The 17,660-nt window shown below is 40.0% G+C and overlaps 1 protein-coding gene across 1 annotated transcript; it reads left to right on the top strand.

Annotated features, from left to right (window-relative positions):
* The first annotated feature begins 7,374 nt into the window (after positions 1 to 7,374).
* Positions 7,375 to 16,683, top strand: rabgef1l (RAB guanine nucleotide exchange factor (GEF) 1, like). The gene is made up of 9 exons (XM_036001164.1): positions 7,375 to 7,563; positions 8,196 to 8,392; positions 8,542 to 8,711; positions 9,052 to 9,227; positions 10,597 to 10,678; positions 10,793 to 10,925; positions 11,067 to 11,158; positions 11,279 to 11,535; positions 14,100 to 16,683. The coding sequence occupies exons 2-9, from the start codon at positions 8,220 to 8,222 to the stop codon at positions 14,529 to 14,531; spliced, it is 1,515 nt and encodes a 504-aa protein (XP_035857057.1). The 5' UTR covers positions 7,375 to 7,563; positions 8,196 to 8,219; the 3' UTR covers positions 14,532 to 16,683.
* Positions 16,684 to 17,660: the final 977 nt, after the last annotated feature.

The following is a 17,660-nucleotide window of genomic DNA, read 5'->3' as shown; positions in this document are numbered from 1 at the left end:
AAGATTGGATATTGACACAATAGCTGGATCGGGGATCGGAAAAATTAACAAATCCATGGGCCGATCCATTTTTTTTTTTTTCTTCTCTCCGTCGCAGCACTGGGACTCCTGTTAACTGTGTAGCCTTCTCACTCATGGTTGTAACTTTATAACACAACAATTAATAACCCACAACTAACTTTCTTTAAAAGGATAAAACACCATAGCATATAACAATTTGTGACTTAAACAGTTTCTAACACTAATAATTTTACATTTACAAATGTAGCTACACTGCCGAAAGGCATGTTTGGTAACATTATAGCTGCTAGCTAGCCAGGTAGCATAACAGTCTGTTAAGCTGGGAGAGTAGGGGTGGGCGATACTGGGAATTTTGGTATCGATCTAATACCAAGTAAATACAGGGCTAATATCGCCGATACCGATACCGATACGCATGAACTCGGAGAGAAACAAAAGTTTCGATCTCATCACGACAGTATCAATCCGATACCAATACTCATCTTGGTATCGATACTATCGATATTTAGATCGATACGCCCAGCCCTATGGGAGAGGCTCCGGTCACTACTGCACATTAAAGAACAGAGAAGAAAGTTAGAGGATGAAGAAAGACCGGAGATACGCCAGAACAACATATGCTCAAGAGAGGAGCCGTCTGTTGTTGCAAGGTTTTTTGTTTCTAAAAAATCTGACATAATTTGTTACCACTGTTGTTGCCCGTCGCTCTAACGTTACTCGGCCGTACTAGCTAACGTTACCGTGCTAACGTTACAGTGCTAACATGAAAGACTTGTCACTTCAAGCATGCAGCGGAGCAACATTATGAATGCAATCCAACTATAGTCCCGTTACAGACCGTTGAGAAAGATGGGTTCAGAGCAATGATTAAAACACTGGATTTAAGATGTCTTGCCTCGCTGAAATACGTCCGCCAACCTACTAACATTATTCAAACAGCGAAGGAGGCTGACACTGTACCGAATTTGGTTGCAGTTCCACCAGAGTTCCACTGGAGGTGATTGCAGGCAATGCAAAATGAATGGGATTCTATGGAACTAGACGGCTAAATTTGTCTCTTTCGCCTGATTCTCGTTGACAATACTCAGATTTGATTGTAGTTTTTGCAAGTTCAACATGGATTATAGGTCGAAAGTTGAATGAACGAGTAGGCTACTTATGCCCTTTTGATTTCTTACAGGTTGAGTCGTTGTTGCCCATAACACACTAGCATTCTGCTAATGAATGCTGATTGGTCAGTGAAGGACTGATTACGATCAGAGATCCCGCTTGACGGCATCCGAAGCAGAACCAGAATGTCAGAGTGAATATTTTGGCGTAGTCATTAAAATATTAGCAAACCTCTTTCTAGCACGTGTATTGACAGGGAGAGCCTAACCTGTCAGCTGTGTTGTCGATGCCTCGAGAGAGAAAAGAGAAAGTGACTCAGAGCTTGCCGTAAAGCAGTATCTCTGGCCGTATGTGTCTATGACGTCATTGACATTTTAAAAGGCTTTTTAGAACAAAAAAGCAACTTTAAAAAAATCTAACACCCAGCAGTGTGTATTTTCTTAGCCTCCCCTTTCGAATGCAACATTCAAATTACTAGACAAAAAATGATGATATGAGAAAAGTGGATTTTGAGGGGTATAGCTCCATAGAGTCCCATTCATTCTGCACTCGCCTGTGAGCGCCCCCTATATGGATCAAGAGTGGAACTGCAACCAGAAGCCAAAAGTAACGAGAGAGTGGAACCAAAGAATTTCAAATAAGGGCAGAAGCAAGGGGGTAAGCTTCTCCTCAGACCACGAACCTCCTATGGCGCCATTTTAATGCTACAAAGCGATCACTCCCCGTTAGCATTCCATTGACTGCCATTCATTTTGGCGCCACTTTGACATTAAATAACTTTACATCGGAAGCGTTTAAAGACTCTATTTGTCCATTGTCAATTTCTAAAGAAACACGACAATGGATAAAAGACTCCATTACCTTGTACCTCACGTTATGGCTCCGTAGCAGACGTTTTTGTAAAAATAGGCTAACGATTGTGCCATAACCACGCGACTTACTGTCGCATAGTAGAGGAATTACCGTATAGTACAGGAGAAGCTCGCAGGCAGTTTCGTCTCACATTAGCTGTTTAAGTGTAATTACTAATGTTAACTAGCATTTTAGTTAGCAAATAATTAGCCTGTGCCTATGTTATCTCCTTACATATACCTACGCTCTCCATCTCTGCAAGACTGGGAATTATTGAGATTTCTCTTGGCACAGCTACCAGAAGACTTTCAGACATGTTGCTCATGGCACATTTACATCGTCTCTCTCAGTTGGAGGCTGCGCAGTAACGCTCGGCACTCACCAGAAAAGTGCTTCTAACGGCCTTCACTGGTCTCCGTCCAGAGCAACGGGATCTGTTGGTCCATTCTTATATAGGGGAGAGCCGGGACGATTGAAACGCGGGACGGATTAAACATTCCAGTTTTCACCGAGTGCAATGATGATAGACAGAATTCCTTAGGTCAAAACATAGAGCATGTTAACCTCCTTCTATCAGCCAAATACCTCCCTGTTATTTCCTTTTATCACGGAGTTACAGGTGATAAACGAGTTTTGATGGTCGAAAGTAAACTTCATTAGCGGTTACATTTTTTCGATTATTAATGAGTGTTTTTGATTTAAAGTTTCGACTACGTGCTTATTCGGTAGACTATTTAGTGTTCTCCACAATCCCAGACTTTCATATTGCATGCTTGTTTACATGGAAAGCAAAACAGGTTATAATAGCATATGTCTATGTTGGAACGGTTGAAACAGCTGTTTCAACTGTCCCCGACCTGGCTGTAACTCCATGTATTTTAAGTAAATGCACAAATATCTGTGTTTATACAATAATTTATGGAGGTGAGACATGGAAAAGCAGTTTTAGAAAGATGAAAATATATTTGGACCCCACCAGGTAAGGGGGTCGAGTTTTCCCATGTTATCCTATGGAGACTGATGGGCTGTGGGTCGTTAAGGGCACTTATTTGGATGTGCAGTGCCCTAACCCACGTAAAAACCTAGTGAAACGACATTTTCCACAATAGAAACATGATATAAATGGGAAAACTTACTGTTCTAGCTATAAAAATGGCAGAATGATCCACAGTGCATGATATTTCAAAAAACGCTTCATACACGCTTCAAGGTGACGGCAATGAGTTGTTAATAGATATTCACAAAGACGTATAGCCCAGCAACAATCTATCTAAAATAACACCTTTTGGGAGTACCATTCATGATATGTAGTAAAATATTTAAGTTGTGGGAAGTTTATATGGCTTAAACTGTATGTTTCATCCGTCCCCCTATGCTGTGTTTCAATTGTCCCGGCCAGGAGGGACGAATGAAACATTACGCACGTCCCACTTTTGCTGTAATAATTCCTGAACGGTTTTGTTCAAAGCTGAAAATGCAACTGTATTTGACAGATGACAGGTGTAGGTTGCTAGTGACAAAATATTAGCTTTCAGTGCGATACGATCGCTTTGTAAATTAAATTTAATTAAAAAGTGTTTCAACTGTCCCGGCTCTCCCCTACAGTCTATGGGAAGAAGTTCCACTCTCTCATTACTTCCGGCTTCTGAACTGGTTGCAGTTCCACTCTTGATCTATATAGGGGGCGCTCACAGGCGAGTGCAGAATGAATGGGACTCTACGGAGCTATACCCCTCAAAATCCACTTTTCTCATATCATCATTTTTTGTCTAGTAATTTGAATGTTGCATTCGAAAGGGGAGGCTAAGAAAATACACACTGCTGGGTGTTAGATTTTTTTAAAGTGACTTTTTTGTTCTAAAAAGCCTTTTAAAATGCCAATGACGTCATAGACACATACGGCCAGAGATACTGCTTTACGGCAAGTTCTGAGTCACTTCCTTTTTCTCTCTCGAGGCATCGACAACACAGCTGACAGGTTAGGCTCTCCCTGTCAATACACGTGCTAGAAAGAGGTTTGCTAATGTTTTAAAGACCACGCCGAAATATTCACTCTGACATTCTGGTTCTGCTTCGGATGCCGTCAAGCGGGATCTCCGATCGTAATCAGTCCTTCACTGACCAATCAGCATTCATTAGCAGAATGCTAGCGTGTTATGGGCAACAACAACTCAATCTGTAAAAAAATCTAAGGACATAAGTACTCGTTCATTCAACTTTCGACCTATAATCCATGTTGAACTTGCAAAAACTACAATCAAATCTTGAGATTTCTCAACGACAATCAGGCAAAAAAGACAAATTTAGCCGTCTAGCTCCATAGAATCCCATTCATTTTGCACTGGACCGCGATCACCCCCAGTGGAACTCTGGTGGAACTGCAACCAAATTCGGTACAATGGGGCTTAATAGGGAGTGGAATATATGGAGCTAAATCAGGGCCAAATGTTTTGTTAATTTGAAAAATATATATATAGTTGAAAAACTAAAGCTTGAAATTGAAAATTTAAGTTTTGGTCTAAAACTTGAAAAAATAAAACCATGTATTCAAACTAAAAATAAGTGTACCAATTTTTCTTTCAGTTTGAATAAAATTTAGATTAAATTCTGGAATTATTTTGAATAAATTACAAATTTTCATTTTTCACTTTTATATTTGTTTTTAGTTCCACATTTCATGTTTTCAGATTCAAAACTTATTTTTTTTACAGCTTCAAATCTTCTTTTTCAGTTTCAGATCAGTTTTTCACTTTCAGATCAGTTTTTTTCAGTTTCAGACTTTTGGCCCTGATTTTGCTTGGGGGCGTGGCTTCAACTCAGAGGGGCGTGGAATTATGAGTAGCAGCCTAACAAAGAAGGCAGAAGACTGTCCTCAGTCATGTTGCCTTCAGGAAATTGTGTTACTGCGTGAACTATGACTGAATGCTTTCTATCCACTATATACATGTGATTTTTACTAAACAAACTGATGCCAGTGACAAAGTTCCATTTAAAAAATTGTTTTGGACAACACGTGGTACCAATTACACTATAAGAGAAAGAAAGTGTGCCAGATTGTGCAGTTCAGCAGGAACAATGACTTCTTCCACTTCCACGTACGACTTTGAATTTAGCACCACAGTATTCACTCGGCAGTCAGCATGGCGTCCGCTCCGCCAAGGCAATCCGCCGGCTCCAGCGCACAGGTAAGACATGTGAAAGATATTAGCCTTTTTGAATAGATACTTTGGGACATTATCCCCGTAGTGGCATATTTGAGGGGAAAATAGGTGGACAGCTGGAAATGAAGCATCGCTAGCACTAAAGTTAGCATTAACTAACGTTAGCTTCACACTAGCTGGTGTTTTTACACTAATTTCAGTGTCTAGCTCAAGTTTTTTGACTTTAACGTGTAGTGGTCTTTGTTAACCTCTGTTTGTCAGAATAGCTCAACAGTGGCTGCAGCCGTACAGAGCCTTATAAATGTAAAAATTACAGATAACTAACATTGCTAAGTTAATAATGTTACCTTTTCATGGTAAGTTTAAACAACATAACTTGTCCTGGTCCGCTTTGTTAATCAATCAATCAATCAAAGCTTTTATTACGGACACACATGGTCCAGAAAACAGACAGTAAGACATACAAATACAAAAAGACAAGTTAGTGTATTCTGATACATAAGTTAGGGTGTGGTAGAAGCCTTCAAAGTTTGCCCAATTGGCATATTTTGTAAGGCATAACTGTCATGCTGTAACGTTATGTGTGTAAAACGCAATTTATCAGGCCAGAGCATTAATGTGAAGTCGTATTTGTCTACTCTAGGAGCAAATGAAAAGAGACCTTCTTCACTGCAGCCACTGTCGAGTTATGGTCATTCTGACAAACCGAGGTTAACAAAGACCACTACACGTTAAAGTAAAAAAACTTGAGCTGGACACTGAAATTAGTGTAAAAACACCAGCTAGTGTGAAGCTAGTGTTAATGCTAACTTTAGTGCTAGCGATGCTTCATTGCCAGCTTCGTCCAGCTGTCCACCTATTTTCCCTTTATGTGTTAATGACAAAAAAGGTATCTATTCAAAAAGTCTAATATCTTTCACATGTCTTACCTGTGCGCTGGCGCCAGCAGGTTGCCTTGGTGAGTTAATACTGTGGTGCATACATTCAAAGTCGTACGTGGAAGTGGGAGAAGTCATTCTTCCTGCTGAACTGCACAATCTGGCACAGTTTATTGCTCTTATAGTGTAATTGGTACCACGTGTTGTCCAAAACTGTTTTTTAAATGGAACTTTGTCACTGGCATCAGTTTATTTAGTAAAAATCACATGTAAATATGGTGGATAGAAAGCATTCAGTCATAGTTCTCGCAGTAACACAATTTCCTGAAGGCAACATGACTGAGGAGAGTCTTCTGCCTTCTTTGTTAGGCTGCTACTCATAATTCCACGCCCCTCTGAGTTGAAACCACGCCCCCAAGCAAAACCAGGGCCAAAAGTCTGAAACTGAAAAAAACTGATCTGAAAGTGAAAAACTGATCTGAAAGTGAAAAAAAAGATTTGAAGCTGTAAAAAAAAATAAGTTTTGAATCTGAAAACATGAAATGTAGAACTGAAAACAAATATAAAAGTGAAAAATGAAAATTTATAATTTATAATTTATTCAAAATAATTCCAGAATTTAATCTAAATTTTATTCAAACTGAAAGAAAAATTGGTACACTTATTTTTAATTTGAATACATGGTTTTATTTTTTCAAGTTTTAGACCAAAACTTAAATTTTCAATTTCAAGCTTTAGTTTTTCAACTATACATACATTTTTCAAATTAACAAAACATTTGGCCCTGATTTAGCTCCATAGACCGGCTTTGGTGGAACTTTTTCCCTTATTAGAAATTCTTTGCATCCACTAACATGGAGGGGGTGAGATTTCTGACCTATACTGCAGCCAGCCACCAGGGGGCGAAAGAGATGTTGAGATGCAATCCCTTGATTACAGGTATTCCTGGATTTCAGGAATGTTCAGACAGTATGAGAAAAATAATGTGTTTTATTTTAAGTATGAACCCAAAATGAACATATGTCTCCTTTAAAAAAAATTGGGCCGCAGCTCTTATCCATCTCCAGAGTTTGGGTTTCTTTACAATAAGCACTACGGCCTCATAGTGTGCCTGTAGACTTGCCTTGTTATAATATAGACATATGGACAAACCAGCAAAACACATTTAAGGGGTCAGTTTAACGGAATTGGAGATCTAAATAGTGCCTTAAACGATCTTGTATTATAGAATTGTATATATTTTTTATTGAAAAGGGCGAGTCATTATTTGTAGCAAATTAATGACATTTTTTTTTAACTATCTGTGAGTAATAACGTGGGCTATTGCAATGTGGTAACGCTAGACGGCGATCATCGATATAAACGGATTTGTAACATACAAAAAAAAACTATCACAGAAGAAGAAACAACTGACAGACAAAATGGCGGTGGGACAAACCTAACGTTAGCTGCTTTGCTAATGTAAACATCCACCAACAGTAGACTGGAACCTGAGCGACGATAACGTTACCCGATAGATTTTTGACACTGCGAATGAGTGTGTATGTTGACACAAAATTCACGTAGCCAACCTAGAGCATCACAATTAACATAATGGTTATTCCGCTTGCGTTAGTTAACCTTAGCCTAGCTAGGTTAGCTGTGTAGTTAGTTTAGGTAAACACTAGCAGCTAACGTTAGCTGTGGATTCCCTTGTTGATTTGCCGCGCGAACATACTTGTCAAAGGTTACAACAATCGTTTAGAATTATATGTTAATAAGAGAAAACGCTGTTTTAAGAGGATATTCTGTTTTAGAGCTAGCTACTCTGTCAGTTTAGTTAGTACTGCGAGAGAAAGGTGCTAGCTATTAGCTAATGCTAACAAGTAAATAGGTCAAAGCTTTCAAGAGCCCCTAAAAAAAGAAATCAGCTAGAGCCGTCAGGGCCTTGATTAACTTATACATTTTGGTCAGTGCTAGAATAAACTACTGTAGCAGGGTGTGATAAACGACGTGTGGTGAGATCCTGGACTTCAGTCAATGCTGTAGAAAGTTGTTCTGCAATCTTGAATGGCAAGTGTAATGGGCAACGGGAACTTTTTTTACACACGATAATGCACCGTTCTGGCCACTGCATTGCTGTTCGTAGTCACTGTTTTGGTTGTTAAAGTTTTCTGTCTTCTGGTTCCCCCAGCAGTGTTTCTAACTTTGGGGAAGGATGACGAGCCAGCGCCGTGGGATCCATCTGGACCAATCAGAGCTGCTTTGCAAAAAAGGATGTGGTTTTTATGGCAACACTGGCTGGCAGGGCCTGTGCTCGAAGTGCTGGCGAGAGGAAAATCAAAGAGAAAAGCAAAAACAGATTCAGGAAGACTGGGCACTTGCTGAGAGGTTTGTATGTATCTGTGTGCCCTGTGTACAATTATTGCTCAAAGGCAAATACTCTGTCAATTGTTCCTTTACCTCTTCATTTTGTTGGCTTGCTCTTTTGTCCGCCTGTCCATCTGACAGCTATTACAGTTGTACTCTCTTTCCCCCAGGCTGCAGAGAGAGGAAGAGGAAGCATATAGCAAACACCAGAAGGCCCAATCACAGCCTACCATCACACCCTTCAGCAAGTTTGAAGAAAGAAAAACTAAGGAAAAGTCCAGCAAAGTCAATACAGTTACAAAGTTTTTTACTCCTTCCACAAAAACACCACCAAAAAAAGGTACATACTATTGCACATGCTCAACTGCAAGAGATGCTAGTCATTTATCAAACCTTTATTTTTTTAAGTTTTCATTGTTCTTGATTCAAACAATTACTGTATTGTTATCAAGTTATGGTGATATTTATACTCATTTAGCAAGTTAGGCTTACTTTGATTGAACTTTCTCTCTGCCTGCATTTTTGTGGAATTGGTTCTGATGACCTGAGTAACCTAAATACAAAATGTATAGAGTGCAGCATGTGGTGCAACTACCAGGGATATCAGGAGAAAATACTTAGTACGTACTTTTTTTTTTTATATAGCTTTGATTAGAGTAATATTAAATGTCTTCCCCCAGATACTCCTTTTGACGCTCACTCCAGCCCAAGCCCCAGCTCCTCTACAAGCCGGCATTCTTCTGTGAGCAGTGACTATGCAACGCGGGAATTCATTGATTTTCTTAAGCCGCTGAAGTCTGGCAGAGAGATCTTCAAACAGTGCCGGGCCTTTACTGAGAGCATGGTCTATAAGCGGGTGAGCTGAAGTGGATAATTGATCATGTTTTTGTGTGTTTGTAGGAACCATTTAATTCCTATGAATGAATAGCTATGCAAATCTGGACAGCCTGTTAACAAATTACTTTTGCTTCTATTTATTTTTGGTTTAAGATTGTGTTTTTACTCAAAGTCAAAGTCTGAATCGACAACGGCTCGGGTACAGGATAGTTCTGGCACCGCTGATTAACCGGAACCTCTGTGCAACGTTAAACACTGAAAATGGCTTTAGTTTTAAGGAATATTTGGATCATGCAACAAGGCAGGCCTGCTTGGTTCGTTCCGGGAATGATTGTAAAGATTTACAAAGAATATGTTTACGGCATTTACTCTCTAACTGGGACGTTTTGGGACCGATTGGTGGGGATTTGCTATGAACAAAATTCACACGGCGATACACTGGTAAGAGCAAATTACATTTAACCATGTATCCAACGAATTCATATAGCTCACATTCCTGTATTGTGTGAACAGTTAACTTTATTTAATATTGTATGCAGCGTTTTCTTTGCGGGGTGCAAATGTTCCACCAAAACAAGTTCCTTTCCGAGACCACTTTAAAGAGCCATGCTCACTGTGTCCGGAGCTTAGCACCGCCCAAGACGATTGTGATTGGTTTAAAGAAATGCTAACAACCCCTGACCGTCCACAGCGCTGTATAGTCTCGCATTGCCAGACTTCTCTCCACAGCGCTGCGGAGGAAGGTCTGGCAACAGGAGCATACACTCCTGGATAGGAGAAAAAACGGTCAGGGGTAGTTAGCCTTTTTTCTAAAATGGTCTCGGAAAGGAACTTGTTTTGGTGGAACATTTGCACCCTGCAAAGAAAATGCTGCATACAATATGATAGCATAGCAATGCTGATAGTTTTCAAGTCATTGTGATTGCACCATGTGTCTACTTTCACCAGTGTTTATCTTTAATAGTGTTCCATTACCACCTCTCCTGATTTATTTACTAAAGACTTCTCTGTTTTAACGTCGCGATCTCTGGATGAAATGAGCTTGTATTGCTTCATCTCAAAATGGAAACTTTTATTATTTTTACATGACCTAAAACAGCTAGTGAACTCTTGATTGCTTCCGATTGAGATGATGACTGTCACACATTGTTGTCCCAAGCAACACTGTTTTTTAGATATCCAGTTTGATATCGACATAACTATTTCTCCATTTTAAAATTGCCTAGTAATTGCCACATTTAAACAGATAACATTATCAAAATTAAAATGATGCACGTTATATCACTCTGTCAAATTTGGGCTTGATTTTGACATCTGTTCCTATACCATGAATGTATTTTTAAGCTAAAAATTCAAATCTGATCTGTTCATTCCCATTCCTTGTTCAGGACATGGGTGCTGATGAGCTGTCAGAGTGTGTGCAGGACTTCTACCAGAACCTCTCAGACCGCCTCCACACCCAGTTCAAGGGTACTGCTTAACTCTTACACTTAAGAAGAATATAAACAGTGAATATCACTTACATTATTCAGTGTAAAATGTCTTTGCTCGGTATATCTTTGATCTTTGTGCTTCTGTTCCTAGGTTCATCAGATCATGTAGAGAGTGTTATGGATGAGGTAGAGAAGTACATGATGACTCGTCTCTACAAGGATGTCTTCTGTCCTGAGACCACAGACGACGAGAGGAAAGACCTGGCCATTCAGAAGAGAATCAGGTTAGCAAACAAAAGTTGTAATGATGCTTAAATTTGCTTTTCAGATAATCATTCATTTCTCTGCATTCCCTTTGAGCACTAGAAAACACATTTGCGGGCGAAATGGCCGCAACTCAAAGTCTTTATTGTGATGTGTTACAGAGCCTTGCATTGGGTCACCATTGAGATGCTGTGTGTTCCTGTAGACGAGGAGATTGCTGAGGTGTCGGACAGCGTAGTCAAAGCCATCACGGGTAAGTCTCATTATTTTTCAGAAGGCCATGGTAGGACATCGTTATCTTGGCAGTAGCAATCCAGTAAGATTTTCAGATTAAACCATTTTGTTATCTTCTCAAATGTCGGCATCATTTCAGATGTGATTGAAATGGATTCAAAGTGTGTGCCCAAGGAGAAGCTGGCATGCATCACCCGTTGCAGCAAGCACATCTTCAACGCCATCAAAATCAGCAAGAAAGAGGCTGCGTCTGCGGATGACTTCCTCCCCACGCTCATCTACATTGTGCTGAAAGCAAACCCTCCGCGACTGCAGTCCAACATCCAGTACATCACCCGCTTCAGCAACCCCAGCAGACTCATGACTGGAGAGGATGGTTACTACTTCACTAATCTGGTGAGGAAATAAGTACATGCTTGTATCTATGTGGTTTATTGTGGGTGACTCTAAGTCTCCGTTTCCACATTTTTTTGAAGAAGCTGTGAAATTGTGTGGTGTTATCAAGCGCCTACCACCGGTGCTGAAAAATGAAGCCAATGCGGAAGTGACAGAAACACCTTTCTTTATCATTCAATACAGTTCAACAGCACCGCAAACTACATACTCCAAAATGATCATAACCTTGAATGAACACCTCTCAAAATAGTTTCAACAAAAAAAACAATTATAATCTTAAATTTATTGCAGGACTATTTTATTAAGACTGCACTAGGTTTAGCTAGGGCTACCTATTAAACTGGCAACTGAGTGTAAATAACATAAGCCAGATGTCTGATTTTTTTATCAGTCCAGCTCTTCTAGAAATCCATGTTTTGAAGCAGCTGAGTCAAACAGCAGTCTCAATAAACCATGATGCAATGTAGACATGTTAACATTTTGTGTAACATGTCTTGTGGCTTTATTTTGAAATTTTCAAAACTTGGCTTCACTGTGCTGTTGTTCACTCTGGTAGCAAAGTGGGACAGACAGATTGAGATAAAGAAGTTACAGTTACATTTGTTACAAATTACCCCCTGGAATTTATTGAATGTCATAATCGTTGGAAAAGTCTTAAAATTTCTGAAACATTCAAGACATTAGGTGGTTTAAAATTAAATACATATAAATGCTATTGTTTAATTATTTTTTCCGTCGCCCTAACCCACTAATACTTTATAACCAATTATACCATGGTCTGGGTGAATACTCGATTCTGATTGGCTGCAGGGTGTCCATAAAAAAGTGATGTAGGAAACCTACTAAAGGAGTTCTGGTAAAACTGACTGTTTACTGTTCTAAATGAATGCGCTACATTAAATCAAAAAGGAAATGTGGATCTGTTATTTCCAACTCGTCCTCTGAACACCACAGGATGGGACTAACACACAAGCTGCAAGAAGTAAGTTATACTTCCACTCTGGACTGACTTTGTTTCACAGAGAATAACGTTATCTCTCATCCCGTTCACTGTTCAGGTCGTTCGCTACTTCAGGCTGCGCCGCTGCGGCTGACAGTAACGTTGCACATCGCAGATCAAATTGTTCGTGAAAGTCGTTATATTGTTTTGGGGACGATGACATGGTTGGATAGCTAGCTTGTCTTGTTCAACATACTGTCAAATTATTTTTACTGATTGCCAACTGTACACAATGTTATTGACTTTGGATCTTGCTAGCATAGCGTTAGCTTTCTGGCTCGTAGCTAAACTGAAGGGTTCTATCAGCTGAGCAGACTATAAATATCTCCGGTTGCTAAGTCGTATCTAAGGTCCTTCCTATTTCCTGGGGGAGTGAACAACGTTTGCATTGCATAAGAACCTGATGGATGGGAATGATTGTTCCAGGTATTAGTCAAACCGTCAGGCGTAACCAGGGAAACGGAGTTATTGTTTGGATAAAATTTAGATTTCGATTGTAAAACAAATTAAAATATAAACTAATGGTTTAAAAATATGTTATTTGGCAAGTGACCATGGTATGTAAGGGTTAATGCCCTTCGAGGTGTCCATTGTCAGGTATTAATGGACGACGGCGAGGCGTGAACCGTCCAACGTGCAGCAACCCTTACTTATATGAGAGACACAATAGAGAGATCGGGAATAACAAGCAACACAGGTCCCCGGCCGGACACGTTACCGGCAATTTCCACTGGATGCGGAACGTCTGCGGACCGGCTGCGTGCTCCGCCGTCCGTCAATACCCACCAGGTCCGGATTTGTTGCGGCACTGCTGCGGCCATGACTGACAGCTGTAGTCACGAGGACCCACAATATCTCGCAAATTCACGTAGAATAGAACCACAAAACCAACAACAGTTTGTTTCCATCCAGAGGAGTAGAGGGGAAACAACTCTGTGCTGTGTTTTCAAGGTGTAGTTCAGGGAAATATGATCCGCCGTGAGCACGGTGTATTTTACTTTGAAAATAAACCGGATTTTAATTTTGTTTCTGTGCTCGACTTCCTGTCCCCACTATCTGCCGTGTGCTGAATTGCTGCGGAGCTCTCCGGCGTCCGGCAAAAATAGAAGCTCTGCGGAGGGCTGTGGACCGCCGGAGCTGGGACGGAGTAGGGACGCAGACGTTCCGCAGTCAGTGGAAATACACACATTGACTTTAATGGAAACCTAATGACTCCGTTGCCGTTCCGCAGCCGTTGCGCATCCGGTGGAAATTGCCGGTTAGGGTTCTATGGGGCCTTAATCCATTAGTGTTTCACATTTGAATACATTTTTAAAAGTTTTAAAATATTTCCTTTTCTGGTCTAATGTTCTTCTGTTGTCGTGTAAATTGGTCATGTTCACAAACCTATTCACATTAAAAGGTCTAAAATAAGATCTGATTGCGTGAGACACGGGTCAACTGTCCAATAAAAACCATATGCCGAAAAAAGTTACATTTTTAATCTCAGTGAATCCATTATCACACACTGATGATATCCATGTGAGATTTTCTTGTACTGACCCGCCACATCCCCTCTCCCCAGTGCTGTGCGGTGGCCTTCATTGAGAAGCTGGACGGCCAGTCTCTGAACCTGAGCTCTGAGGAGTTTGACCTGTACATGTCGGGCCAGGCATCCCCCCACTGGCCACAGTCCACTGGAGCTTCTTCCTGCTCCCCAGGCAGTGCCGCGCTCAGTCAGGTCCACAAACGGCTCGACGTGCTAACAGGGCTCGGGGAAAGGCAGGAGAGGGTCATGGAGAAGGCTCGCCAGTTAGAGAGCGACCTCATCGACTGGACAGACGAAGTGGAGCAGAAGGTGCAGAGCGTTCTGGAGAGCTTTCCAGCAGAGACACAAAACCCCACTGCAACCACGGCTAGTGGGACAACTTCTGCAGCATCATCAGCAATAGACTCTGATAATGTTGAGAATGAGCACCTGCCCCCACCACTGCTACCGCAAGTGTTTGCTGGCTGATGTGCTCTGCTCCAAAAAAGAAAAAAAAAGTCCTCTGGAGACTTTACTTCACCCTTCCCCTTTTCCCTGGTGTTAAATGTTGCTGTCCGTATGCACATAAAGGACCCATCTGATATGGACCCTCTTTCCACTCCGGCCATCTTTTTTCCATTCATTCATCCATCCGTAGTCCAAGAGGCCCAGAAATTACACTGAACAGTAACGGAACTATTACATTAAAGGAATAGTCTGGCAGAGAGTTAGATGAGAACATCACTGGCGTCTCTCGTGTCTGTACAGTAAATATGATGCTTAGCTTAGAATAAAGGCTTGAAACAGAGGGGAAACACCTAGCCTGGCTCTGTCAAAAGGTAACAAAAAGCATATAATCATTTCCCAAAATGTCCCAGAGAGTCCTGGCGACCACTTATACTTTAAGCATTTTGTCCTGGTTGCAAAAGTTCCAGTGCAGCATTTGTGGTAAAGCCCTGATGCTTTGCTTCTATTTCAGTTTCAGGATAAGCAGATTTGTACTGGCATCCTTGACCCAGTCATGCCCTTTGGTGTTCCCAGGCTATTTGGGAAATATAACCCCAGCGTGCTCTGACTGGTGCTTTCTCCTTTCAAGTGAGATGTGCAGGGAAACCTTTCACAGATTGGCATCCAGGAGACACATCTGTTGGTCACCCTTGTAGTTACATTTAAGCAGACGGTATAAATTGTTGGATGTGATTTTTAAACATGTTTCTGTCATTATTCGTGGCTTTTCGGGGAAGGTTTTTTTGTTATTATATTGTGATGTCCCTAGGTAAACTGACCAGTGGAGGCTCAAATGGACACACAAAACCTTACAGCCCAAGTAACCCCTAATAGGGAATTTCCAAATTGGCAAAGGAAATGAAGAAATCTGTATAATGCAAAACTTAACTTCCCCTCAGTAAAATAACCCTCCAGCTCATGCTCGTAATTTGTGCTGTGTTGACTGTGTATTTCCCTGTCTTACAGAGAAATATCCAGAGATAGACAGTTGTGCATGTGGGAAAGTGCGTGTGTGTGAATGTAACGGGTATTGCATGGTCATGTTCCGTTAATGTCGGTAAATCATAAAGTTGTGTGTATGGATATTGTGGTCTTATTTTCATGGCAGACCTCACTCTCCAGTCATAAGCTGGATGTACAGAAGTGATTTTATTTTTCTATAGAGTGGCAGGTATCAATTATTTTGGATGCAATAGGAGATATTAATCCTGTAATATTTACAGTAGTACTCTGGTTAAAAGAACATTGCTTGAAGACATGTTACATGATTTCTAATGATTGAATAGTAAAATCTTCATCTATTCATTTATATTTTCTAGAGGGTGTCCCATCAAACAAAAAAAATCAGTTTTTAGGGGATTTGTTTGGGGTTTTTTGCTCCGTTGGAGCTGTTGTATTAAGTCGGTAAGAAGTCAAAGATGATGCTGTTTCCTGTAACACAATGAGCTCCTGATGCCGGTTGCTTTACTAGTGCAGAAAAATTCACATAACCAATTTTATTTATTTTGAAGCACTTTTCTGTTTGATTTTTAAATCTCTTAATTTAAAAGTACATTTCATGAAGGATGTAATGGCTATATTCAGTTAAAAGGATAATTGGTAAAAACAGTGTTGTTTAACAGTGTCTTTGTATTTGGCAGTCATGTACAGAGTGGCAGAAATGTTTGGGAGAGTTGTTTGTTTTCCTTTGCTCATGAGCTAAGATTTCCTTGTGTTGCTAGAATTGAATCTTTTTTTTTTATTCCTATTAGCAGCACGTATAGTTATTGTGCAGTTGCTGTCCAATATTAGTTTGAGAAAGGACTTTTAATGCAAACCTAAACAATAGCTTGGATAACTTAATATTGCACTGTATGCACAAGCCATTTATCAGGTATTTTAAGGAAGTTTAAAACATCTTTGTAATCTAATAGGTTTGTTATTGTATCACATGGGAGAAAGTAACGCAATACTGTCTTTTATTTAAATGTAACTTATTGGGGCAGTATTGGTTTATTTGCCTCTATGGGTGTGTGATGATGATTAATAAAAATTGAAAATGCATGTGCACTCGGGTGCAGTTCCTGTTCATCATGTAGTTTCACATGACTTGTGATTTTGCAAGCTAGGAATAAATAAGGAGTTGGCACACTGATATTATATGGCTACTATTTATACAGTTCTGTATCATGGTGGAGTAATGAAAAAAAAAAAAGTAATTGTAAAAGTTTAACTAAATGTAACATTCTGCAATTCATGAACCTTTTCTGCCAGTGTATGCTCATATTATTTTCATTTTGGAAATGGTCAATAGGCTCTTGCAGACTAAAAGTTTGTAAATGTATTAAGTAATCTCAGATTTGCTGTATAGTTAATAATAAAATCCTAAATACAGTGAAACATTTTAATCTTACAGCAAAGAGGAAGAAAACAGATGGACTATTTAAAATAATAAAAACAGTTAGAAAATACATTATGAAGCAGTATACAATATATTTGACAGTAATTAGAGTAAGTCTGAGTAAGACAAATCAAAGTGACTTTTTAGTGTGAATTTATTTCTGTGTCCTCTCTATACTTCTAGCTGTCTGTGGTGAGATTTTGTTAAACTTGAATGTAAAAAAGATGAAGACATACTTTATTCAGACCACAAGGGGAAATTACAGTTTTTTCACTCCGTTGTTAGTTATTACAATACAAACGTACACACGCCTAGGACCTATACATGCATTAATGGTGAGATGTCAGAGTGAGGGGGCTGCCCTTGACAGGCGCCACCCTTGGGGGGGGGGGTTGGCTGTGCCCAGGAGGTGAACTGGCACTTCTCCTAACCCCAGCTACCAGTCCTCACTCCGTACATGGTGACCGTCTGGTTCCCTACCAAGTCCCTGCCACACCAGTATTATTGTTAAAATATACAACATATACATGAAAGACATAGTAGAATTTTTTTGAATTTTTTTTCAATGCCAAAAATTCGCCCAGGTCATTGGAGAGGGATTTAAAATAAGCACTTATTTAGTCCTTTTTCAACATAACATATATTGTGATTTGTTTCATAAGTCTTCCCATGTTTATTTCTCAATGGGTGTTGGTGCATTTCAACTGAAATTCAGAATCAGTGAAAATAGG

The sequence above is a fragment of the Sander lucioperca genome, chromosome 5, assembly GCF_008315115.2.
Source record: "Sander lucioperca isolate FBNREF2018 chromosome 5, SLUC_FBN_1.2, whole genome shotgun sequence".
Taxonomy (NCBI): Eukaryota; Metazoa; Chordata; class Actinopteri; order Perciformes; family Percidae; genus Sander; species Sander lucioperca.
This window is presented reverse-complemented; position numbering and strand designations above follow the sequence as displayed.

Excerpts from the sequence above, each read along its gene's own strand:
- rabgef1l (XM_036001164.1), top strand. The coding sequence starts at position 8,220 with ATGACGAGCCAGCGCCGTGGGATCCATCTGGACCAATCAGAGCTGCTT. Across the intron at positions 8,393-8,541 it reads GACTGGGCACTTGCTGAGAG|GCTGCAGAGAGAGGAAGAGG; the intron begins GTTTGTATGTAT and ends TCTTTCCCCCAG. Across the intron at positions 10,926-11,066 it reads GCCATTCAGAAGAGAATCAG|AGCCTTGCATTGGGTCACCA; the intron begins GTTAGCAAACAA and ends GATGTGTTACAG.